Source organism: Semicossyphus pulcher, unplaced genomic scaffold (genome assembly GCF_022749685.1).
Source record: "Semicossyphus pulcher isolate SPU_LCO1_2020_fin unplaced genomic scaffold, fSemPul1.0.p SCAF_6, whole genome shotgun sequence".
NCBI classification, from domain to species: domain Eukaryota; kingdom Metazoa; phylum Chordata; class Actinopteri; order Labriformes; family Labridae; genus Semicossyphus; species Semicossyphus pulcher.
Window position 1 is genome coordinate 21697663 of NW_027211737.1, and position 24676 is coordinate 21722338.

At 43.8% G+C, this 24676-nt stretch overlaps 2 protein-coding genes across 2 annotated transcripts in view; both read right to left on the reverse strand.

The window, feature by feature from the left end:
• LOC138610178 (GDNF family receptor alpha-2-like) overlaps window positions 1–12872 on the reverse strand; it is a 46328-nt gene extending 33456 nt beyond the window's left edge. The window contains exons 1-3 of the mRNA XM_069682886.1: window positions 12245–12872; window positions 10665–11021; window positions 1503–1589 (exon numbers count right to left, since the gene is read on the reverse strand). Of these exons, the coding sequence (XP_069538987.1) occupies window positions 1503–1589; window positions 10665–11021; window positions 12245–12296 (496 nt within the window). The 5' untranslated portion in view covers window positions 12297–12872. The remainder of the gene's footprint in view (window positions 1–1502; window positions 1590–10664; window positions 11022–12244) is intronic.
• A 3938-nt stretch (window positions 12873–16810) lies between these two features.
• On the reverse strand, window positions 16811–23575 carry bco2l (beta-carotene 15, 15-dioxygenase 2, like). Its single transcript, XM_069683111.1, has 10 exons — window positions 23363–23575; window positions 22793–22906; window positions 22577–22679; window positions 22328–22471; window positions 20322–20482; window positions 19730–19900; window positions 18277–18414; window positions 17474–17656; window positions 17191–17301; window positions 16811–16927 (listed from the first exon to the last, which is right to left on the reverse strand). Exons 1-10 carry the CDS (start codon window positions 23558–23560, stop codon window positions 16811–16813), a joined length of 1440 nt encoding a protein of 479 aa, XP_069539212.1. The 5' UTR covers window positions 23561–23575.
• Window positions 23576–24676: the final 1101 nt, after the last annotated feature.

Below are 24676 nucleotides of genomic sequence, written 5' to 3' on the forward strand. Positions count from 1 at the left end.
GTCGGCCATGACCCAGTCGCTGGTTCACTGGTTTTTCCTTCCTAGGAGCACTTTTGGTCGGTCCGGACCACTTCAGACCGGGAACACCTCACGACAGCTGCAGTTTTGGAGATGCTCTGACCCAGTCGTCTAGCCATCACAATTTGGTCCTCGTCAAAGTCGCTCTCATCCTTCTGTTGCCCATTTTTCCTTCTTCCAACACATCAACTTCGAGGACAAAATGTTCACTTACTGCCTAACATATCCCACCCACTGACAGGTGTCATTATAACAAGATAATCAATGTTATGGCTGATTGGTGTAAGAATAACACCTTTACATACCCGCACATGACTGCACAGTATGCGATGGCCTATGTGAAGCTGCAGCATCAGAATACATTAAAGTGGCCATAACTTTGTGAAAGTCTCTCTCACTTGAAAGTTTCTCTGTACAAAGTCCTGATATATGAATCATAAATCAGTCTGATTAGTCAGGACTATAAATATTTTCAAATCTGGATGCAACTTCTGAACATTTCCTCAGTAAAATAACACATTTTGAGGATTCTGCAGTCTTGGCATTAGTATGCGCTTTCTGAATGCTTTCTACATGAATATGCACTTAAATCAAGGAAGGCAGTTTGCCATCATTTTCAAAACCCAAAAGTAATCAAAGCCTGCACTTTTTCAGATTCTCTCTGCACTCTCTCCTTCTTTCAACATATCAAACAAGCGCATTTTCAAAAATAAGTGATCCACTGCTGATTTCAAGCTAAGGAGATTATGCAAAAAGCGTGTCTTTTTTGTACCTCCTAGTTATAAAACAAAGCTGATACATCAGCTGAACCAAAAGGAAAATGTTCTGTCTCCAGTGTTTGTAAATTGCTTTTGGCAAAAAAAAAGGCAAAAAAAAAAATTGAAAAGAACATCCTCCGGAAATTTCTGTCAGATGTGGATGAAAGAAAGAGATTGAATTATCAAGTGAGTGTAGCCTGCAGCTCTGGCAACGGACGGGCGTCGCCCCTGTGTCCAATCACACCTATTGTAAGACTGGCTGCTTTGCTCGGCATTAAACACTGTAGCCGTGTATTATAATAAAATCTGCATTGATTAGTGATACCATGACAGTAATAAGCAGTAAATTAAATAGCAGGCTCCCCTGCTGAGAGCTGGGCTGTTTAATTAGTCGACCAAAGAGGAAATCAAACTGAAACCAGATCAATAGCTGGGGAAAATGTGGGGTATTACACTGACAGTAAATGGTTTACCTCACAAGCTAACAACAGCCATCGTATGTCACAGGACGGATCAGACGATAAGCTAGCACTCGCATTTATTCAGAGGCCAAGGGCAGGTGACTGGAGGAGCGCCAGGGAGGAAGTAATCGACACAAGCTCCTTCGAACAATACATTGTGATTTAACCTGAAGGAACCTCCTCTTCACGTTCTCCAGAACAAATATTTACATTACACTGAGATGATAAAGCACCAGGTGTTGAGTTAAGATCAAACCAGTGATACCTGAAGAGATGGAGGCCAAGCGGAACGCGTCAGGCTGCCGGTTTGGAGCGACGGGCTCGTACGGGGAGGAGTCGTCCATGTCTCCACCTGAAACAACAGAGAGGATGACAGAGATCCATTATCACACACATGGATGAACCGCTCTGCACTTTTTCTCCCAGCAGTTAAAACAAAAACAGACTGACACTATCAATAATGATTAGAAAAGACGTGCAGGAATGCATTTTATCTCCAAAAACACGAGAGACATGAACACAGACAGCAAATGTAGTGCATAATTCTTGTTCTGGATTGAAACACACATCTAGGCGGCAAAAACTTCGCCTTCAGTCTTCCGTGTGATCGACTGAATGCAAGTGTTTGATTTAAATGCAGCATTATATTGTAATGATGTCATTTCCCAGTATCAGATTGGCTGACCAGCAACTGAGGCGACCAAATGTGAGCGGTGAGTTATTTTTTCCAGAAGGGAAACAGGGTGTTCATCGCAGCCAAATCATTTCTATTTGGAGAAACTATTTGTTCCTGCTGTGGATTCTGAGCGAGCAGCTGAGGGACTACAGCACGAACAATGCATCCTCCCTGCTAACAACGTGTAGCCAGAGCGGTTTGCAAAAAAAAAAAAAAATTAAAAAATCAAATTAGCACTCAACTGACTGAGCCTCTCCCATGTGCCTGCTTCTCTGTAGGCCCTAATCCCGCATTTAAAATTCATAGCCATTCGGTGTGATTGAGACAAACCCTCCAGTGTGTAATAGCTTTGCTTTCTGATCCCAGCAGAAACACAGGGAGGCTGTTGTGAGGAAGGATCGGAGGCCCCGCTGCTACAAATATGAAACCTGTTGGTACACGACTGAGCTACCACGACAACCAATCAGCAGATCCAATCAATAGATAGAGAACATTTTGTTTATCAGCATCCTTCTCGAACGCTTTCGAAAGAGAGGATGCGAGAGCCGATAAAATGCAGTCCTACAGCTGCACTGATAGCAGGTAAGGCTGTGTGCGTTTACCAGTACACAAAGTGTTTTCATGCCTCCTGCGATCATAATTAATCATCAAATAAGAGTTAGAGATCAGAGTTAAAGCTGTGATAACATCTGCTGTGTGTTAATACTTCACTAGAGAAATCTTAATTGTACAATTATAATTTCTGCAAATAATGTACACGTACACTGGCACGCAGCGAAAAGGAATGTCTGAACTTAGAAAATGAAAGAACGGGAGGAAAACTAAAGAGAATTTTCTATCATAATTTGTCCACTGAGAACAGAAAAAGCCGCCTCAGTAAATCTGCACAAACTTTGCTTTAGGTGTAACTCTACATCTCCCCCTCTCCGTCGATATTGACAATCATAACAAGACGGAGCAGCTCAGCCGGCCATTCTCCGAGCACATATAGCTTATTGACATCTGGCACAGTTGAGGATTGCGAGCGTGTTTGAGTTAGAGAAAGGGAGCGATTGGAGAGTCAGACCGAAGGCACAAAGAGAGAAAAGAAAAGACAGAGGAAGACAGAGAAAATTGGAGGAGCGACACAAAGACGGAGACACAGATAATTACGTAAATCCTCTAAGTTTGGAGTGCTCCGGGTTTGACTTTCTTGTTTGTATTGAAAGATATGCATGAACACTTATTTGAAAGTGTACGTCTATCTTTATTTCTCCAAGATGCCTTTACATCAATCACATCTCTATTTATGTTCGTCTTTACATTTCTGTCTGGTTAGAGAGGGACTTGAAAGGACGCCGGACTCGAGATCTCTCAGTATGTCTAATTACGACAATTATCTTCTCGCGGTATAGCGCTTTAGGAGCATCTCAGGAGTTACAGACTACCACTTACTCCGCAAACAACCACCTCAACCCTCGGTCCATGTTGGCAGAAGAAAGAGTCGCTGTGTATGTCAAAGAAAAAAGCAACATTTTCCCCACCAAAGATATAATTCTCCTTCCTGTGCAGCGAGAACACTTTGTGCTGTGCAGAGAAACATGGAATGAAAGGATGCCCCTTCTTTTGCCGAAAGCGAAACATCTTGTAATGAGGTTGCTAACCATTTTGTTCAGGCAGCTTCTCGCAGTACAAGAAAGCTTCGCTGCACAATCATCCAGGAATCAAACGGTGATAGGGCACAGTGAATATCCGACGCAGAAACGTACAGTGTGTACTGTGGGGCTCCGATGCAGCAACAGTGATAAACTCCATCCACAGCTGTAGTTAATGAATTTTAAAGGCTTATTTACATGGATTCTACAAGCAGGGCTGAAACATAAAATTGCAAAACACATTATAATAACACACACCCCAAGGAGGTGAAACCCCAACAGCAGGAGGCCTTGTTGTACTTAAAGAAAAAAAGGGCTCTTTGACAGTCACCACGGACCCAATTATGCATTTATAATAGAAAATTCTTCCCAGCTGTTTAGTGATAAGATGTTTTTAGCCACAGGGCAACAACTTATCGCTGTAATTAAGCCTCCGTTTGACTTCATTTGCTCCGACAGTGTGGAGCATGACCGGCGCGGCTCAGACAGACAATCAGGCCTTCCCCTCGCTCCAGCATGAGAGGAATGCTGCTTTTAAGTGGATTCAGCGCTCTCCTTCGCCGTAAGGGGTTTTATGAAGCCGTTAGGCACCATCACTCATCCTTTTCATATGCATTATCGATGAAGCTAAACTCCTGAGGTGATGGAAACTGTCCTATGGATTTTTTAGTGACATTCTTGGCAAACCGTTTATGGCTGGAAGCAAAGTCAATTTTAATAACTGTCATTCACCTTGTTTTGTTTTTTAAAGGTGCCCTGCACTGATTGCGTTCCTGTTTAATATCGATTTTATATTGCTCCCGGTGTTTGCTGCAGGCGATGCTGGAAGAAGACTCCTGCTATAGACAATATGACTTCTTATTTAGGTGATAACAATATACTGCAACGCTGCCTCTGTTCTTATATTACTCTGAACACAAAGAAAGCTTTGCACAGACTGAGCAGCCTGGAGCACAGCCGGAGGTCCTCTGCAGAGCCCTGCTGCTTGTTGCACGAACTCGGCTGGTAACAAAAAGGTGACCGTCAGAGCTGCAAGAGTTTGCAAATGAGCTGTCAGTGGAGATAAGGCCTGCGAGGAGCACATTTTCTAATGTATAGAAATGTATCAGATGGAATGCTGCAGTATAATAATGCTGTAATGTTTCCTCTGCCTCCCATCATGTGCTCGTTTCCACACAGATAAAGTAAACTGATACCACAAATGCATCTTTCTTCAAACTGCGCAGACCAGAACACAAGTCGACGAGTAAATCCAGTTAACGGCTGGGCTTTTGAAGTAATATTGACATTTTAAACTCAATTTAAAACCATACAAATAGAATATTGGATTAGCTCAGAATAATATTTCAAGTCACTTCTCCAATCCGGCGTGGCGTGGTGCGCAAACACAGCTGAGAAAATGAGAGCTGAAATTTCCATCCTCCCCTGCGGCTGTGCGTCTGTAATGTTAATATGAATAGTTACACACTCGCTTACCTAAATCAGCGTTTTAATACCTGGTGTCAGCCGCTAAATGTTGAATGTGGTGTAAATCCTGCAGAAACCTAAGTAAAAACGGCGATCATCTTTATGGCATCATATTGGGGAGGACATTAAAAACAGGCTGCAGCGGTTCTGCCTAATATATCATCATGATTCTACATAAAAACTCAGAGAAAATCCCATCGTTTAAGATGTTAGAACAGTTTTAATAGCTGATATTAAGCTACTTAAATATTTACTGTAAACAGGATTAGTGCTGCTGCTCTGGTAAGGGAGCGATGACGTCCCGAATGATTAATCCAACTGTATAAATGGTCTTTGACTCAGTTGTGCTTTGAATTCCACCATATGGAAGAAAGCAAACTTGGCAGACTTGTTTCAACAAGCAGCTATTTCAATTAATGATGCGGAGAGTGAACCAGAGTGACAGATAGAGAGAGAGCGAGAGGAATAACCATGCTGTGATGACAGCCGCCGGGCCTGCTAGTTGACTTCCGCGCTGCACATTCATTCAGCGGCGCTGTGAACCTTTCTGCCAGGAGTGAGTCTTAATGCCCACATCATGACAGTATTCAGTGAGCAGAATGGCCCGTCACTCACTCTCCCCTCTGATAGAGAGCCGGAGAACTCACTCTGCTATAAAAGACCAATCTAAACGCGCTAGCTGCCCCTCATTTCAGCCAAACTGTCACACTCCATACAGCCTCATTGTGAATGGGAGTCATCTCGGGCAGTTCACCTTACAGTAGAAAACCATTAGACTGATTTATGAGGACAAACAGCGCCTGTTTTGTCATCATATTTCACTGATCCTTTTCACATTTTAGGATGAAAGATGAGAGCGGAGAAGGAGGCACAGAAAGGACGAGGAGGTGGAAGCTCTAAAGGACCTTATTGATCACATCCAGGAGCTATCGACAGGTCCCTTCCTCTGATGATGAAGTAGCCACCTAGCGAGTACCGACTGGGTTTCCCGCGCATGCAAGCAGGGAGGGAGAGGACGTATTCAGCATGCAGGAGCCTGCTCCCCCTCTCCCCTGACACGTGGGGCAGCCTGGAAAAATGTTCTGCTTATGACAGTGGATGGCTAAGGTAATGGCCGGTGACTGCTACCATTGCTCATAGTAATGATGGTTTCACCCAGGAATACTGTGTACCTTTGTACCCCCTCCTCTGCTGTAGTTTCCCCCTACGTCTCCCCTTCTCCTTCTTCCCCCTCACTCTTTCATTTTTTTGGTCATATTTTCTCCCCCCCCATCATCTATCCACGGCCCTGCCTTCACCTCCCGCCACCACCTTCTGTCCTCGCCCTCACTCTTACCATTTCTCTTCCTCTCTGCCTAAATCCATCACGATGCGCGCAGCATTTATTCCTCTGTCTGTTTCACGAAACTTCCTGCAGCATTAGCGGGCCAACTTGTGGTATTAGCATGATGTCGTGACATATTCAGAGGGTGACCTTTGCAGCGGTGACATTCATGAAAATGGAGAGAATAAATCATCCCACAAAACTGAGAGGTATTCTCGTCATTCCACGCAAAAGATAGAGTCTCCCCTCACAATGCACTGGAAGAAACTGGTGTGGAGAACTGGTCTTCTCTTTCTCCGCAGTGAAAATTGGCTAATTAAAGTGCTGTGAAAGGTCCTCACAAAAGATCTTCGATTCCTACTTTTAGACCAAGGCTGTGGTTTCATAGCTGAGGCTATGAAATAATGTATGTTGGAGGTTGGGAAACTTATCGTTTAAATTACCAGTTGTACTCCATACCTACAAGGCTCTATCCACATGAGGCCCAGGGCACAATTGAAAGAGAGCCGCAGCCGCCTATACAATATCCCTTTGGTGTAGCAGCCAATGTTTCTTTCTTAGTAATTACTTCTTTTATAGATTCAAACTGCTAGACCTCATTGCCTCGCACTAACTCAGGCCCATTCAAAGCAGAAACCACCCATTATCCATCAAGGCCGGCTGCATTGACACATTGAATTTAGCTGCCATTTGCCGTTAGAAAGGACAATTAACAGGTCACCATTAGCACCATTACTGGCGGCTCAAAGACCGGCATTAGAACACCCTTAAGCCCGGGGTTTAGAGGCCAAACAGGGCGGAAAGGAAAAGTGACCCTGCAGGACCGTTTTACTCAGATTCATATTGGTAAATATTGTCTTTTTAAAATTCAAAGTGCTGCAGTGTCGAAAACACTTTGTGCTGGCATTTGAAAAGCAACACTCGCTGATGGTAATGAGTCACATTGTTGTCACACTGAGGCACCTCGTGTCGTGAAGTGTTGTCTCAGCAGCGATGCACTGTTTCATGACACACATTGTCAACTTTATAACTCCTTTGGAAGACTCAGGCCTCCCACTGGACGTCTGTAACTGGAGACAGCAGCTCTCCTAAGCGTCTGCACCTTGTTCCATACTAATGTAATTTACAGTCTCGTCTCACCGACGCAGGACACCGTGCAGCTAGAGGGCCGACCCACCAGGGAATTTTATGGGGTTTGACTTGGCTGGAGATGGAATGATTAACTTTTCAGTGTCGGGGTGGACTCTTCAGTTTGCTTTCAAACAAGTATGACATTTTCAGTTATCAGACCGATGGAGCGCTGAGAAGTAAGAGAGGAGTGTCCATCAGTTTAACACAATGGTTTAAAGCCTGTGTGCAAACAATGTCAATATTTCTGATGTATTGTCTGCCGCCTGCAGACCTCAGCAACTGTTTCATCACAAATAAACATTAATTTGATTTAAGAAATCTGAGAGAGTTGTGAGCTGTCGTTAGTTTTCTGTTGCTTTAGCTTATTGGCTGCTGAGGGAACTATTTTATCGCCAAACGACATAAATCTCAGCGTAAGGAGAGACAGACAAAGCAGCACAGTAAGGAATCTGCACAAGAAGTTATGTCCAAGGTTGTTTTGGACCTTTGAAGTACTTATATTCATATAAAGATCTGGTTCACATGTTGAACACTTTAGTTCCTTTTGATTAAGAAAATGAAACTCGTCGTGAGAAAGTGAGAAGTAAACGTGCACATTTCAAATACAATCATCTCTTATAAGACCAGAAAGTACCAAGACGTGTACTTTGATTGCTTGAAAGGTGATTCTCTCCTTATGATCCTACTTAAATGAAGCATTAGCTTTCAAATTCAACAGTTTTCTGTTGTGCTTTTTTGTTGTTTTTTGGTGCCCAAGTTCAAGAGCAACGTGTTGCTTTCTTTTTGGAGAATAAAACTCCGACATCATCAGCATAAAGGAAAAACAATTTGTTGATGTGAAGCCTAAAAGTGTGTTTGGTGTTACAAAAGCTGTTTTATAAATTAGTTAATTTCCAAATGAACATAAAAATCCTTCAACAGGAATTGAAATGTAGGACATTTACTGTTTGTCCTCTCTCGGCCTGTGTGATTCTTCATGTTCACAGATGCACTTGTTACTGAACCGTTTACATTTACTCGCTGTATTTGAAATACGACCATTAGCACTCACACTGAATAAGGTGGTGTGATAACCTTGCCTGAGGCAGCAGAGTATGTGCGTGCTGTTTGTGTACGGCTGGTCTGGGATCAGGGCATTGTTTCATTCCCAGTCCATCCCTTGTTGACATCAGCTCTCACTTCACAGACACGATGGTTTAGCCCTCGAGCTCGCAGGGCGGATTACTGCCCCCGGTCAGCGCAGGTTATAAGAAACACGCCAACTTATAGCTGCAGCCTGATTTCTATGCGGCTCTCTACACTTCAGAGCGGCCTCAGGCTTAAAGGAAGAGTCTATGTGAGAAAAGTGGCTGAATATGTTTGTCCTGACGCGCAAAGAGGACTACTTTTCATATCACATCCATCTACTTTTCCCTTTCACCGTCTCCAGCCCCACGCGTCCTCCTTTAATCCCCAGGTTCTTATCTTAGACCCTTCATCTCTCCACATTTACATGGACAAAGTAAAACTTTAAAAGCTCAGTGACATAATCGGACTCAACACCTACATCAAAACCTTCAAACCCTTTTTGTCCACAAATGATTTTCGCTGCTGGAAAAAGTGGTTTGGCGCCATTTCGAGCGGGTCTGTGGGGATTCGGCCCCTCGTGTTTGTTTCCAGAGATGGATGTTGTACATAGATTGTTTCCAGTTAACAAAAGCCTGCTTGACTGCACAATGGATCGTGATTAGATTAAAGCTGCACTGTAAGAGCTTTTCGTTTGTGTTAAAGCAGGTTTTATCTCCGAGGCCGACAGGGCCAAAACGGGACACTGCTGAGAGGCATTTATTCCAAAAAAGAAACACAAGCGCTGTGAAGGGCAACACTGCAGGCACAGGAGGTCTCTATCCATGACAGCCAGGCAACCTGCGTGATGCTGTTAAACCCTTTGACTAAAGCAGATATTTGTCGGGGAAAGAGCGTGAGAAAGAGAAAGGAGACGACAAAGATCATTGCGAGAGAGAGAAAAGGAGAGAAAGACGGGGTGGGAGACAGAAGGCCCGGGGAGCATCCATGTCATTACATTTCCCTTGAACTCATGTCAGGGACCCTCTGCTGCCATCAGTCTGATGAAGTGAAGCTGGTGCTATGAGCAGTCAGCCCGGCGAATCACTTCATGGATCACAACACAAAAGCCCAGAATGCTCAGAGCTGGCAGACTTTTCCACCATTACCCCACGCGTCAAAACAGCTGAGTACATAATGTCGCCCGTGTTTACGTGGCATGACACTCGGCATCAGCCGGCACATGTACAAGCATGGAGAAATGTCAGTCTTGGGTTAAGGTCCCCCTTAAGCCTGATCCCGAGGGCATGGCATCTCGGGCAGCTCTGATTCACCGAGACTCGTCTTTATATGAAACAGTTTGTGCGCTTGACCCTGAGGGAGGCACCGAGAGTGATGTCAGTCCGAGAGGCCGCCTGACGCTCTCTAAATGTACGAACAAAAAGGGGTTACAATAACAGTGCTATTTCATGTCCAGCGTAAGTGGACACATAAGGGCCACTGAGCTATACGACTGCAACCTAATTACATAGTAATATGGAACACTTTAGGTGGAAACCAATAAGTCCACCATAACAGGTCTATGTAATGTAATCCCATTATAGATCCATTACCTTGGAGAGGGCGAGGAAAGTAGGAAAGCATATATTTTTCATCAAGGGCTTCTGGGTATCACTGTAAGAGGGCATCGGGGAATTGGGCATCAACACAGGGTGTGGTGCACATCCTTCTTGGGTTTGCCCGGAAAGTGCACTTGTACTTGGGACTGGAGAATTCATTTTAAATTAGTGTTATAGTGCTGAAGAATGCCCCAAGTCATGCACATTAATATCTATAGAGGTTCATAGCTCATCGACAGATACGATTTCACTGCAGCGATACTCATGCATCTTCCTGTATGCATGATACATATTCAAATAAGACAACCCCTGAACATATTGTCAGCTGGATTTAAAGCCAAAGAGGGAAGACAGGAGGAAACTAATGACACTGAAAGCCCAGATCGGGCTGACTGGGGGAAAAGTGAGTGCTAATACAAAGAAAGTGCACAATTTAAACAGGTGTTAAATTAAATGCTCAGAAATTGCCACACAGTTAAACCTAATGTGATATGAATTGAGACAGAGACTCATAAAACCATCTGCCTCCTACCGTCAGTGAGTCCCATGTGGATGGTCCAGTAGTTCTGCAGACACTGCAGCTCCTTCTTCATGCCCCTCTTGCAGCGGCAGTCATACAGAGGACTGACCAGCAGCACTTCCAGAGCCGCCTGGCACTCCCTGTTGTTGTCCAGCATGGCTTCCTTCTCTTTGCCCACAAGGCACTGGCGCATCACCCGGTACCGAGAGCTGCAGTGCGGGTTCTGGTTGCACATGTCACTCGCCTGGATGCAGTCCACCCACTCTGGCTGAGCTCCGGGCCCGGACCCGGTGCCTGCAGATCCTGGAGAACCGTTGGCCAAGGACACGGACAGAGCAGAGGGACCACCCCAGGAGCTGGCTGCCTCATCTAGGTGGGGACCAGGAGAAAGAGATGGGGGTGACAAGAGGGAGAGAGCTCAGAATTGTAATGAGTGTGTGAGGGATTTTGTGTTTAAAAATGTGTGCAAGTCGAAGCACGTACCCCTATTTTTATTTTTCCCCTTTAATGTGGGAAATATAAACTGGTTTGATGGCCTTTGACAGGCCCGGACATGCCAAGGCATCTTTTCGCAGACAGACACATTCTTCACGGTTCACATAAGTGAGAACTCACCCACAAACATCTAAAGCTCCAAATAACACATGTTAGACTGCAGCCTTTAGTTACTATTACACCTAATCAAGGGGAGGCTTGATCACTGAAGAATGTCTAATTATCTGAATATCAAAGCAGCACTTTAAAGACGTGAATTACACTTAATTCACACGCAGGTAAGCAGAACATGAGCCTGAAAATGAGTAAGCAGATCCACAGATCTGAGGCTCAGGTGCTGCAGTTTGACAGGAGTCATGATTCGAACGCACCTTCACGCAAACCAAAAGTACAGACACAGACAGAGCTCTGGTGAAATGACAAGAGAGACCCCTTGTGGTCATGTTGGGCATTAAAGTAAGAGAGGCGGGGACACTGCATCAGTGTGAGGGAGCAACGGGTGAGCAAGAGTCAGCTGAAGTTAGCGGTGGAAATATTTTATCAGGCAGATGGATTTAACAGAAGTAATGGCGTTCGTGGACGACACTTTTAATCATAATTGCATGGATGATGATTATGATGATTATGATGATGATGATAATGGTTATAATGATGATGACTTTCCTCATATTCAGCCAAACACAAGTGTGTAAATGAAAATAATCTGAAAGATGTTTCCCTTTTCTGGATAATATCTGGACTGTGCTGCTACAATTAGGATCTTTCCATTAATGCAATGTGTCTTATTTTACTGCTAAAGCTGTTGTTGTTTCATGGATCCAGTATAAGTGATTTATTCACATACACGAAGTTCTGTTTGCACCTTAAAACATAATCACATCAAAGCATCCGGCTGCAACGTGACGCCCTTCAGCATTATGCTCCAAACATTAGAAAACAGAATAACCTTCCTAAAACAACTCCTGCATGAGAAAAGTGGTCACACACCAGAAAATGCTCCCCAAGAATAATGACTGCTGTCAGAATACATCTATATGAGCCATAAATTAGATATTTGCACACAATTGCACATGTTGTTTCCATATTTCACATCTCACCTAAGAGCAGGAGGAAGCTGTAGACGCACATCCACACGGTGACAGACTTCATGTTGGACTCAGCGGACACAGAGATGAGTTAGGGTCCAAGAAGAAGAGGACTAATAATATTTCCACCTGGTGAAAGGTTAATTCCCCCCTTAGGATCCTTGACCCAGACGTAGACTAACTGTAAGAAATCAATATCCTCATTAAAGACGCACGTTCGAAGAAGAAAAAAATCCTCGGCTCCAAATATTAATCCACGATTTTTCTTTTAATTACAGACTACGACAAGGAAAATCCTCTGATGCTGAAAAACAAAAAATCAAATGCCAATCAATCAATCAGTCAATCCATGAAAGCAGTTTCTCAGGGTCCGTCTGCGCTGCGTTCATACCGACAAACTACTGAGACTTGATCTCTCCGCATTATAAGGGCTCAGACCGCGCGCTCCAAATGCCCCTTAGAGACAATTTACCCTTAAAACATTCCTCAAACTGGCGTCAAATGATCTGTCAGCTACAGAAAAACCTCTAACGAGGTAGAAGAAGTCATCTGAAAGTCTGTGCTACAAAACGCAGAGCGGATTTCTGCTTTTCCCACCACTGGCTCCTTCAAAAATCTGTGCGCTCCTGTGGAGGGAGTGAACGCTCCTTTTGCACTGGCTGCATGTGTGTGTGTCGAGGCACCACAGCACTTTATAAAGCGGAGTTTGTGTGCGCCGGCAGAGGGCGCTGTGAGCGGTGGATGCTCTCATTGGAAAACGTGGGACTCGCTCACACTGAGGCCCAATAATAAATGTTTCCCTATAGAAGAATCACCAGAGCATTCCTGTAATTTTCCTGCAGGGAGCCGAGGAAAGATGCACCTGCAGTGAAATTATAGTGACCTCACCTGGCCTGGGAGGTATTTCTTTGATCTCCTCGGGTATTGCAATAGGGTTTCCTGTGAAAGCCTATACATTCTGTGAAACAATTTCTGGGTTTCATGCGGAATATCCATCTTGCACGATTACTATCTTTTTCATAAGGGAGTCTTTGCAGTCTTGCAGGATTCAGCCACAGGAGTGATGAGGCCACTACTGTAACACGTCCAGGAAGGAATTAGGGAGCAATAATAGGGGTCTTGGCTATTTGCACTCATGGCAAGAAAATCTGGTCACCCAGCACACAGTGAATCTTTTATTCAAGAATTTAGCAAGGCCACCAGGCCGCTCAGTTCACGGCTGATGTCAGGCTTTCTCCCCACAACTCACTGAAATCTGCAGATGATTTTTAGGGACAAGGTTCAAGGGTGGTGACTCAATGATGGTGAAAATGTCATCATTCATCCAGCCATACCCCAGCACTTCACATGACATATGCATTTCCTCTGATTGAGATAAAGATAAAAAACGAGCACAATGCTCGGTATTATATGTGTGCTCAGAGGAAATAAGCCCACAGCCCACAGAATCTGCCATCTTTCAAAGTAGCTTCACATTAAACAAAATGACTTTGTTGCGCATCACCGCTTAAATAGTGCCTGGAATGTCATAAATCTTTGCAAATCTTGAAAACAAAGTCTCTATTTAGAAGCCGTGACAGTGACAAACTGCAAGGCCACTGGCTCATAATGATGTTTGACTGTCAGCCCCGGCTGCCATCCAAGAGGGAAAAGAGCTCGCAGTTATAATGGCAAAATCAGCCTCATTCTGCCTATATTGGCCCGGGCTTATTCTCATCTCCCCCCTGAGTTTGAAGCCTCTGTCATTATGAGGGCACTGAAAAGCCTCGCCCACCACCGTGAATGTATCCTGCATGTGTCCTGCATTAGTGCTCCAGCCACTGAAGCGGCCTATTCTTTGGCTGTTTTAAGCAAAACAGCAATTTTAAAGGCGGAAAATCCTTTGGGGCAACTGTTTCCAAAGCCACATCCAATTTTCTTTTTTTTTTCTTTTAGCGTATAACAAAGAAGACATTTAGTTATTCGAGTAATTTCCCACCGAGGAGCGGCTGCATAAACTGTATAAAGTTTACAGTTGCCTGCGCAGGAGGCTCCGGAGGAAGAAGACATTTCTAATAACACAAGAAGACACAAAGAAACATTAGCTGCAAACTGTGAATAAAACAGCTACATTTGCATTGTGGATTTTTATTCAGGCGCCGCATTATTTCCATCCATGATGGAGCAATATGGATAAATCCTCTCCTCACATTTTCTTCTTGAGCCACACTGTCAGTAGTCACAGGGGCAGGGTGGGGGTTTATTCTTGTTGACAGTGCACGATTCACCCCCTCCGTCCGTATTTAATTGCTCCATTCTGACTTCATAAAGCGTCAGCTGTGTTCTTTTTACAATTACAATTAGAAAGCCCTCAGAGAAACACACAAACATGCATGGCCCCGCACTCATGCTGCCATAAATAAGCATATATCTATGTGCTCCGGAGAAAGCCTGCAGACACACACAGATGCACATAATGTGTACGTCAGATAAACATGCTCACACGAGAGCGTGAAGATAGGGAGTGACAAATCTGGATCTGGAAGACTTTGTTCTCACTATTGAGGAAAATCTCTGCCTCTGAGAAGTGTGTCTAATATGGTGAATATAGATGATATCATTACAAATTCATGGGATATAAAATAATGATTCAGATAACAGTCAAAGTAAAGACTCGGTGCAGCAACTTGTGCTTAGAGAGACAGCAGGAGGGGGTGTTTGAGAGGGAGCTCATGCTTACTCTCAGGGGTCAAATAAGAGCTTAGACTGTCTGAAGCTGTCACCTTGAATGCAGGACGGACAAACTTGCATACAAATGCTGTGTTTGCAGGTTTATCGCTGTTGCAGAGTGGACAGGTGCTTGAGTTTCCAGAACGACAGAAGCAGTTAGCGTCCTTAGCCATCATTAAAACTCGACCCAGATGAACCCGACACATTCCAGCCGTCAAAGTGTTAACCATCTAGAAAAGCACATTGACTTAACCATTGATCCTCATGCTTAATGTCTCATCCGATAATACTTGACATTAAAAAGACCGTTGGGCGTCGCTGATAAGGCTCTGCCTCGCCTCGCAGCTTTGCAAACACATAATTTAGCTTGAGATTTATCTGAGGTCAAAGGTCACTGTATCTCTCTATGCTGGTCAAGCTTGTTGGAGGGGGTACTAATGAACTTGGGCATACTGTACATGCGCACACACACACGCAGACGCACACACATACACACACGCGGAGGTTAAGCATGACTGATTAGATTGGGAATTATGAGCTAATTAATGTGTATCTTGGGAGACCTGTGCAGCATGCTTATGAGGAGGAACAGCCGAGTTTAGCGGGGAACATGACAATAACACAATTGTTGTTAATTCCCAGTATGAAATTAATTGAAACAGTACACTATAGCTCTATTCCCTCCTGTTTTATTCAGTTCAGTGTAATAAGAGAAGCCCCAGATGAAGCCTCTGCCTGTGTGTACTACAGTCATCAATTATTGAAGGTTGGAACTTCCTGTTGCACAATATATTTAAAACTTTCCCCACTGTAGCTCCTGACTCAAAGTCAATTTTGAAATATGAAAAAAGGTAAAAATGATGTGGGTCATGATATCATTGAAAGCTCTCAGGTTTCAGGCAGCCATAGAGCCTGTATCAGGTGCAGAGCCCCGAGTCGCTTCAGATCAATCACTTCAGATCAATGTGAGAGAATAGCCGATGAAATGAGCTTCGGTAAAGTCAGCTGTGGAGACGTTGGAGTGACAAGTGCAGCTGTAGGCTACTTCACATTGTTGTTCTGCTCACATCACAGTTTAACACAATGAAACACCAAACCTCTTCACACCCAGGCTCCGACATGTCCGTGTTTACGTGGGAGCTGACTTTGTTTTGGGTTGTTTTGAGCGAATAAAGCAGCGCTACGTTTGTGATGTGACCTCTGCTAGACTCTCTGGAGGCTATCGACCAGTTAGATCCATTTGTTTTCCAAGCTTTTCAGACGTTGTCCATTTCTATCACATTACTTTGACAGAAATTGAATTTCCTCTGATGCATTTTTATGTATCCTAAGTGCTGCTGGGTTCTCACTGGGAGTATAGCGTTTCCAGTGGCGCGATGGTGCTAAAACACTTTGGGTTTAAGCAGAAAAAAAAGGGGAAATGGATTTTTATTTTAATGTGTGTTTTGTCTTTTAGGTTTTATTTGTTTTTTACCCCCAAAATGTAAAGTGTTCGTTCTTCCAAGCAGGCGCCATCTGCATGGCGTCCAGGTAGTCGTCTGAAGGCTGTTCATTAAAATCTTAAAAGAGGACATAAGAACGCGTAGAGGACAAACTTTATCAGTGTGCTGATGCCGTGCTGGGCTTTCTGTCTCACAAAGATTGTCATCTATCTGACTGTAAATGCATCACACAGAGAGGACATGCACCTCTTCCTATTAAAGGAGGACAAACAAATAGCATGAGTCTGCACTTTTTTTCTCTGCTCTTCTTTCTTTTACAGTTCAGGAATTTTACAGACAGTGATTCAAACAGAGATTTTCTATTCTGTTGATAAAGTTGCTGGTTGTTGGTTCAATTTCAGCAGCTTTCCTCGGAGCAGTGACGCATCTAGCCCATCACATTAAACACTCCGTGGGTCCCGTACGGGATGTTGACAGGGACCTCTGCTCTGCCCAGCTCGGCGAAGGTCTTAGCATCCAGGACGAGCAGGAAAGTGCTTTTCTCCTGGAAACAGAAAGAGAGGAGATTAAACACGTTATGTAAGAGAAAGGTGACCTCTCTCACAATCATAGTGAACGTATCGAACCATCTGTCATCTAAACATACAAAAATAAACACAAAGTCTGCTCTGTAGCTTTATGACCCACTGTGCTTATGTGAAAGTACTTTTACTATCTGATGTCAATATCCGTCAAAGTAATGTTGAACTTGACGACGTGTGCTGCGCCTCTTTGTAAACTGTTTTGGTGGTGTGTTTTCTAACTCACCTCTCTGGGTGTGATGATGACAGACAACACCACTCCATCATCTTCCTCAGTAGCGTTTGGTGCAGCTACAAAGACAGGCTCAGACGGGAACAAGCCGGGATAGCGCCACGCCTAGACAGGGGGAGATTACAAAAACACCCCCTTTACTCTCAGCTCTTTCATGTCACAAAACCAACCCTTCACATCCAGCCCTCGGTGTTAGAAAGAGAGCAGCAGAAAGAACTTTGATGTGGTTATACCCGGCCTAGTTAACAATGAGGTGTTTCCCTAAGAAGGTAGAGACCTTAAGCTCCTTGGTGTGCACGTCCATCTTGAGCAGGGAGTTGCTGAAGACGTGTCCGAAGCCGCAGGAGTAGAAGTAGCGGTAAGGCCTGCCGTTGTGCTTGTCGTAGTTGATCTGAGGGAACTCAAGGCCGCCGTACTGCAGCAGCTCATCGTCGTGGAGCTCCTCGTGGGTCATGTAAACCTGCGGGGTCAAGGGAGAAAGTCTGTGAGCAGTGCAACTTTTACATTTTAGCCAAAAGACTGAGCCCAGTTAATGCTTACCAACAGATTTACTGCCCCCCTTTGTGCTGCTAGGGCTACAATCAATACTGCATTATTCTCTAAAGCAGGTAAATGGATACCTTCACAAGAGCACTGGCATTCATTTCAAACTCTAGATATGAGCTAATCATATTTAACTTTGCTTTAAAAATATATGTACCTTTTATTGCAATTACAAACCCATATTTTTCTTTTTGTCTTGTTCAATTCAACATTTCTGCTTTATTCAAAGTGTTTGTGTGTATGGGCTGCACATAAGCCGTTAAATGGCAACTGTTCCGCTGCATGGTGGACTCATTTTGACATCATATTTATCTGCTGTAAGTCATGAAATTACTATCTTGCAGAAAGCACCTTCACTGTGTCACCACGCTGGATAATTGCACAGAGTGTGTGGGAGGGAATTGGCTGTATTCATCATGATTATAGGCCTCATTCTTTGCTTTATTCCTCTAAAACCAGATCCAGTGTAATGCACATTCGAACATGTTCCTTTATATACAGGAATGAGTGTATATACTGCTCTCTGTTTCAGCCTACCTGTCCTGGTTTTGTCTGCTTTGCCGTGGCTTTGCAGAAATGCACAGTGACAAGGTTTTGGTCCAGAGGAGTTTGTTCGTCCACATTCAGGGGCAGGACATATCTCCGTGGGAGATTTCTGCACAATGCGTTGTAAAACTGCCAAAGAATATCAGACAGACATAAAAAAAAAAAAAAAGTAGGTTTAAGGGTTTAATACAACCTCATGAACAGTGAGACTCAAACAGAACAAGGTAAAAGGAGATATAAAAGAAAATAATACACAATTGAAATGTCTCTGCCTGAGAGACAGACTTCTAAAGACTGTAACAGAGAGAGTGAGAGACGGCCTTGGTTAGAATAGCCTTTACACATTGAACCACAAGAAGCTCTTAAAATCGTTGCTGATTCATATTCTTATTGTATTTTTCCCGTTTGTGGACATTGTGTAAAGTACGAAACAGCTGGACGGATGGAGGAAATGTTAACATACAAACTGGATAAACCGATGAGGTTGAAATAGTTCAGTAAAAGCCAACACTGAGCTGCACAGTGATATAATTATATAAATAAATATTATATTGGGCGCACGGTGGTGCAGTGGTTAGCACTGTGGCCTCACAGCTAGAAGGTTCCTGGTTTCGAACCCTGGTTTGGACGTAGTGGGCCTTTCTGTGTGGAGTTTGCATGTTCTCCCCGTGCATGCGTGGGTTCTCCATGTGTACTCTGGCTTCCTCAGAGAGTCAAGACATGCTCGTCAGGTTCATTGGTGAGTCAAAATCGCCTGTGGGTGTGAGTGTGTCTAAGGTTGTCTGTCTCTATTACCCCTTTCCCACCTAAATTTAGCGCATTGACGCAGGTTTTTCAGACCCGGGAAGACCCACTTATAAATACAGATTGTCTCTGTTCCCATTGCCAGTGGAGTATACTCCTGTTGGTCTCTGTTCTGCTGCGTCACCGTCTGACGTCACAAACGCGCCGGAGACAGGGTTAGTAAACTGTGAAGATGTTACGGTGCTTAGGTCTTTATTGTATGTATTACTCATTCAGTCTGTTTATCAAAATTGGTGCCAACAAGTTTGGAACGATGTTCGAGCGCAATTTGTAGTTGAGATGACAAGGAGTTACTGTTCCCATCAATGCCGATCGGAGCCGAGGTGATAATTACCCGGGTCTACTGCAGAGTCATTTGACCCGGGTCTGAATGCACATTGTAACCTTTCCCACTAAGCAAATGAGCCGAATGTTAGCGGGTTTTTTGACCAGTGGGAAAGCGGCTAATGTGTCAGCCCTGTGATTGACTGGCGATCAGTCCAGGTTGTACACTGCCTCTCGCCTAATGACAGCTGGGATAGGCTCCAGCCCCCCCTAAACCCCAAACAGGATAAGTGGTACAGATAATGCATGAATAGATTATATTGGGCATTTATGATTGTGCGTTTGAATATGATTCTGAGTGTGTACAGTACGTTACCTTGTCCATTTCCTCTCCCGATTCTCTGCGCAGGTTCTCCAGTGTGAAGTCTCCGATGACCTCACCATCGTCCCCGCAGCACATGTCCATAACCAAGCACCCGTTGTCCTCGTAAGCGTTGATCTGATGCAGTGTGAACATGGGTGCTGCATGGTACCTCACTTCACTCTCCTGTCGGATCAGTCACACAAACCAGTCAGCAACATATTACCAAAAAACACACAGGCTTATGAAGACTTTCGGACAAACAAGAAGGATTTCTCTGAGTTAATATGTGAGGACAGCAGCCGGTGCTGCTGCTGTTATTGTGTTGCACCTTCACATTATGAAAGTTTGATATGGTATGCTTAATGGGTATGCTGTGTAATGAGATGAGAAAATTGCGAGTAACAGAGTAGGAGAAACGGCTCCACCATCAGAGTGTGACTCCATCAAAATAAATAAGGAAAAGCTCCTCCATGCGTGAAGAGATTAGCTTGCACTTTTTTCTTTTTGTTCTGACTGTTCAGCAAACGGCCGTGTGTATCATACTTCACCTTTCATATTGCATGGAGCAGATCTGCTGCTGTGCCGTAAACTAATCCTAACTCACCTTTCCTGTGTGCCTGTCGACCAGGTGGAAGATGGTTTCGTACTGAGGCTCCCAGGTCATGACTTTATGGAAGCTCTTTCCCTGGATTCTGTACAGCATGAACTTCAGCAGGTCCAGCTTGATTGGCTGCTCGATGAACACGATGTAGTTCTCCGACATTACTGGAGACAGAGGGCACGCGCAGGAGGAAGACAAAGGAAAGCATTAAACAAAGACATTTTTCATCATATTACATGATATATCATCATTCATATTTCACCCTCTTGTAGTCTACAGACATGGTTCTCAACAGGTGGGTTGGGACCCAAAAGTGGGCCGCGGATGTGTGCTTGAAAAAGAAAAAGTTGTAGCACAAAGTCTGTCCTGCGCTCTTATTTTGAAGGACATGGAGTGCAGTAGAAGTGTAGTTTATTCACACTCCATATATCCACTGATTGAGTAACCCCAGCTCCAGTTACATTCATGAGACTTGATGAGCCCGGCAGTAGTTGCATTTATGTTGCACTTTTTTGGTTTGTTTCTGTTGGAAAAAGGCTGCTAATTAAATGAATTGTAATGAGAATCTTATCCTTGCACTGCTACCTGCTGGTCAGGTAGACATCTCTGCACCATTTTTTATTAAATAAATTTGAGTGGCTCAGAAATTTGGTTTGCAATTTGTCATTAAGGAGGTTGTGATGGGTCCTGAGGCTAGACCAGTTGAGAACCACGGCTCTGCAGTGTCACTTTCCAGGCCTCATAACAGAGTGACTTCCCCCTGTAAGGTGTGAAGCAAATCCCTTTTTTAAATGACACCTGCGGTGTTTAAGAAGTCAACATCCGCTGCCACCCCGCTCCTGCCTGGTCAGTCTGCAAAATAAATACCCGTCATGGCCGACCGTTCCCTGACACATGAGACAAAATATTGTGCAAGCAGATAAACATGAGAAATGGGGGCTAAACATAGCCCCCCATCTACTGTAGCTGTACAGAAGTAATTATGTGGTGCCTTGTATAACCTCACAATGTTTCATCACTTGTGTGATTTCTTGGTGCCAGACAGTCTGGCAGAGTAACGGTGGTCTGCTGGAGATAGAATCAGGCAACTGCTGCAAAACTAAATAGAGCAATATGGCGGTGCAGCACAATAAAATGCTGCTTACATTAGCTGATTTGCATCTACTTATTACATCATTATCAATGGCTGCTTCTTAAACTGCAGACGATCAGCTGACTCGACCATCCGATCATAATCCCACAGGTGTGTGACCATTATAGCATGACTCTTCACACATACTTTCATGCTCTTATAGGTCCCTGAATACCCCAACCTCCACATCATGCTGTAAGCTTTTGATGTCGTTGACTTTACAAAGATCCCATATTAACGTATTTTTCAGTGTGGGTTTAGTCCCCCCAGCAGAATCTGTGCTCCTGCTGTGTTTCTTTGAGACGTCTCTCAAGTAGTAGAACCAAATTTGGCTGCGTAACCATTTGCTATAAATGATCAGTTCTTGACATAAGTGTTTCTGACAGAGAAATAGGAAAAAAAACAGTAAAAACTGATTTGAAAAACAAACATAACATCGACACCATTTCACAAACAACGTGCATCCTCTCCTCGGCGCTCTCACAGCTAAGCAATGGGAGAAACTAGGGCAAAACGTTGATTGTGCGTCTTTTTAATGGATTTTATATTTTTATGAGAGACGCTGAGTGAAGGAGAAAGTACGTACTTCAGCGTGTGAGTCAGAGTTATAGAGTGAGGCAGATAGTGAAAGCTGAAACACAGAGACAAAGGAGCCGTGATTGACAAAAAAGAAGGACGAGAGGAGAATTCAAATTAGTAATTAATGAGAGCACGGAAAAATAATGATGCTCTTTTTTTAGTGGAGCAGACTCATCCTGTCAGTGCAGGCGAAAAACTAAATTTCTCTCAGTGCAAATTAATTCCTTGTCAGTATATTTATATGCAGAGTACTTAAAGAGGCTACAGCCCGTGTGTTCTACTGAAATGTGCATCTCACCAAAGCTGTGATAATAGGAAGGCTTTCTGGACTCAGCTGCTCGGATGGAGCAGATCACTTTGGCTCCATTCAGGTCTGCAGAGTCCTCTGCTGCTGCCTTCTCGTCTGCAGGAGGAGGCACTCGGATGATGTTGTAGAAGAAGCCTGAGGAAGCCAGAAAAAAAATTGTTATATTGGATTAGATTTGGTGACAATATTTGAAAGAATACAGACATTTATGTTGAAGTATAGAGGTTGAAAGGAAGGTACCTCCTTTGCCGTAGGAGTTGCCCATGTTGTACGTGGCCCCCTCTTGGTCGTAGTGTGGGTGGGCTGTGGCAGAATTCACTGCGATGTATTGACTCCAGTCCACCTTAAATGGACAGCATAGTCATCTTTGTTGTTCTCATCATCGTTATGATCAGTCACCCTTTGACTTTTTATCAGCATTAGCATTAAAGGCTTTTAGCCGTTCCTCTGACTCACCTTCTCCTTGGTCTCCAGGCTCTGAGGATCCACTCGCCTCATGTAGTTGGTTTCCGTGCTGACATAATAGTCTCCCTTGTACTTGACAAAGTTCACACTGGCGTTATCTGTGGCCTCTGTTCACGCATACAGGAGTCGGGAACGCATTAAATATAGTTCATCAGTAAAAGAAAACTCTCACAGATAACACAGGAAACTGCTTTTTCCATCAATTTGTTCCTGCTAGGTTTATCAGACGCTTTATGTCATGCTTCAGATTGATCTTTCCCTCGCAGACAAGACACAAACACACAAATATTGACTCGCCTTCCTCCATAAAAACACACTATAACACTGGCTTTCATTAGGCTGCGCAGCAACGCTCAGTACAGCACATACAGTCAAGGCCATGAGCAGTAGAGAAGAAATGTATAGGCTGATATATACTGAACTATTTGTTCCACTTTCACTTTGATTCTAGTGATCTGGCACACAGCTGCATCATTACCTATATACACGAATGCATTCATTAGTTTAATAATGCATCTGGCACTGTTGGTTCTACACATGGGAAATATGCAAAGAAGACACACACATACTGGGGATCTGGAAGCGTGAAAAGAAGCGTGCAAAGATGTTCTTGCAGGGATCGGGCATGGCCAGTGTGCCGAACTCTGACACCACAATGCGGTTCTTCTCCGAGTTCTGGACGTACGAGTCGCTTCGCAGGAACCGGCTGCTGTAGGTGACTTTGCCATCACAGATGTGGAAGCGGTGCATCATGGCCATGCCGTCAAACCAGTGGGTGTACCTGAGAGGGGGAAAAAGAGGTGACTACTCCCCATGGGGATACGGCAAGTAATTCTTGTCAGAGAAAACGTATATGAATTAGGATTTGTGTAATTGTAAAGGAAAAAACAACCCCTCTTTTTGCACAGTATATTACAGCTAACTACATTGTTTGAATGGCTCTGTTGGCTCCTCACATAATTCACTGGATATTTCCAAACTGTGCATCCTCAACAATTCTTTTACATTATAGATACACAGACTGAAAACTACTGTGCACTGTTGGCATTAAGTTGGCTGACTCACATCGTGTTTCTTCTGTTTCTCAGCTGGTTCCTTGTTAAGTTAAAGTACTGGAAGCTGCAATTTCACTACTTATAACTACTTCCATTGTCGCCCCTTCCATGGCGAGTCATCTCACTTTTACCACACAGATTTTTGTAGCGTGTATCAAAAGAATGTCAATCAATTTGAGACAATCAATGGCAGGTTTCAACCATAGGCTGTATTAAAAGATGGATGACATGACAGCTCCATGAAAGTGAAGCCGAACCCTCTCTATCGCCCCCTGCTGACTGGCTGCAGTATAGGTCATAAAGCCCGCCTCCTCCATGTTAACAGATGGGACATGAGTCAAACAATAAAATCAAAATACACGTCAAATAAATGTTTCTCAAACATGGTTTCTGTCATAATAGTTAGTTCTTATCATGCTTATTAACGTCCAAGTGTTCATTTTTCTGACAAGTTTGTTTTTAATTAGTTATTTGATGCTGTAAAAAGGATGATTGACAGCTCTGTTGACAAATCCGGCTCCTGCAGCCGATCTGTTCCAGATTAGCAGAGTAGAGGAGGAACGGTGAGAGGAGACGTAACTAAAACAATCACTACAGTCATTGAAGTTTCCATATCTGTGAGACTGTATAAAAGAAGTTGGTGGAACCAACGTGACATCACTAATTGGTGTGTAAATGCCCCGTTTGAATGCCTGGGATTTTGGCCCGTCATCATTTTTGTTTCGTTTTTTTTTGTGACCGTATTTGGAGGACGAGGTGGACACACTTTATAATGTCAGCTATCAGCTTTTAATGGATTATTTCATTTAAAAAACAGAAA

What these genes read in the sequence shown, in the direction of transcription:
- bco2l (XM_069683111.1), bottom strand. Translation starts at nt 23,560, where the DNA reads ATGGCCATGATGCACCGCTTCCACATCTGTGATGGCAAAGTCACCTAC. An exon ending in AGCAGACAAAACCAGGACAG is followed by an intron (nt 17,657 to 18,276) that starts GTAGGCTGAAAC and finishes TTGACCCCGCAG; the next exon opens with GTTTACATGACCCACGAGGA. An exon ending in TGCACACCAAGGAGCTTAAG is followed by an intron (nt 17,302 to 17,473) that starts GTCTCTACCTTC and finishes CCCCCTGTCTAG; the next exon opens with GCGTGGCGCTATCCCGGCTT.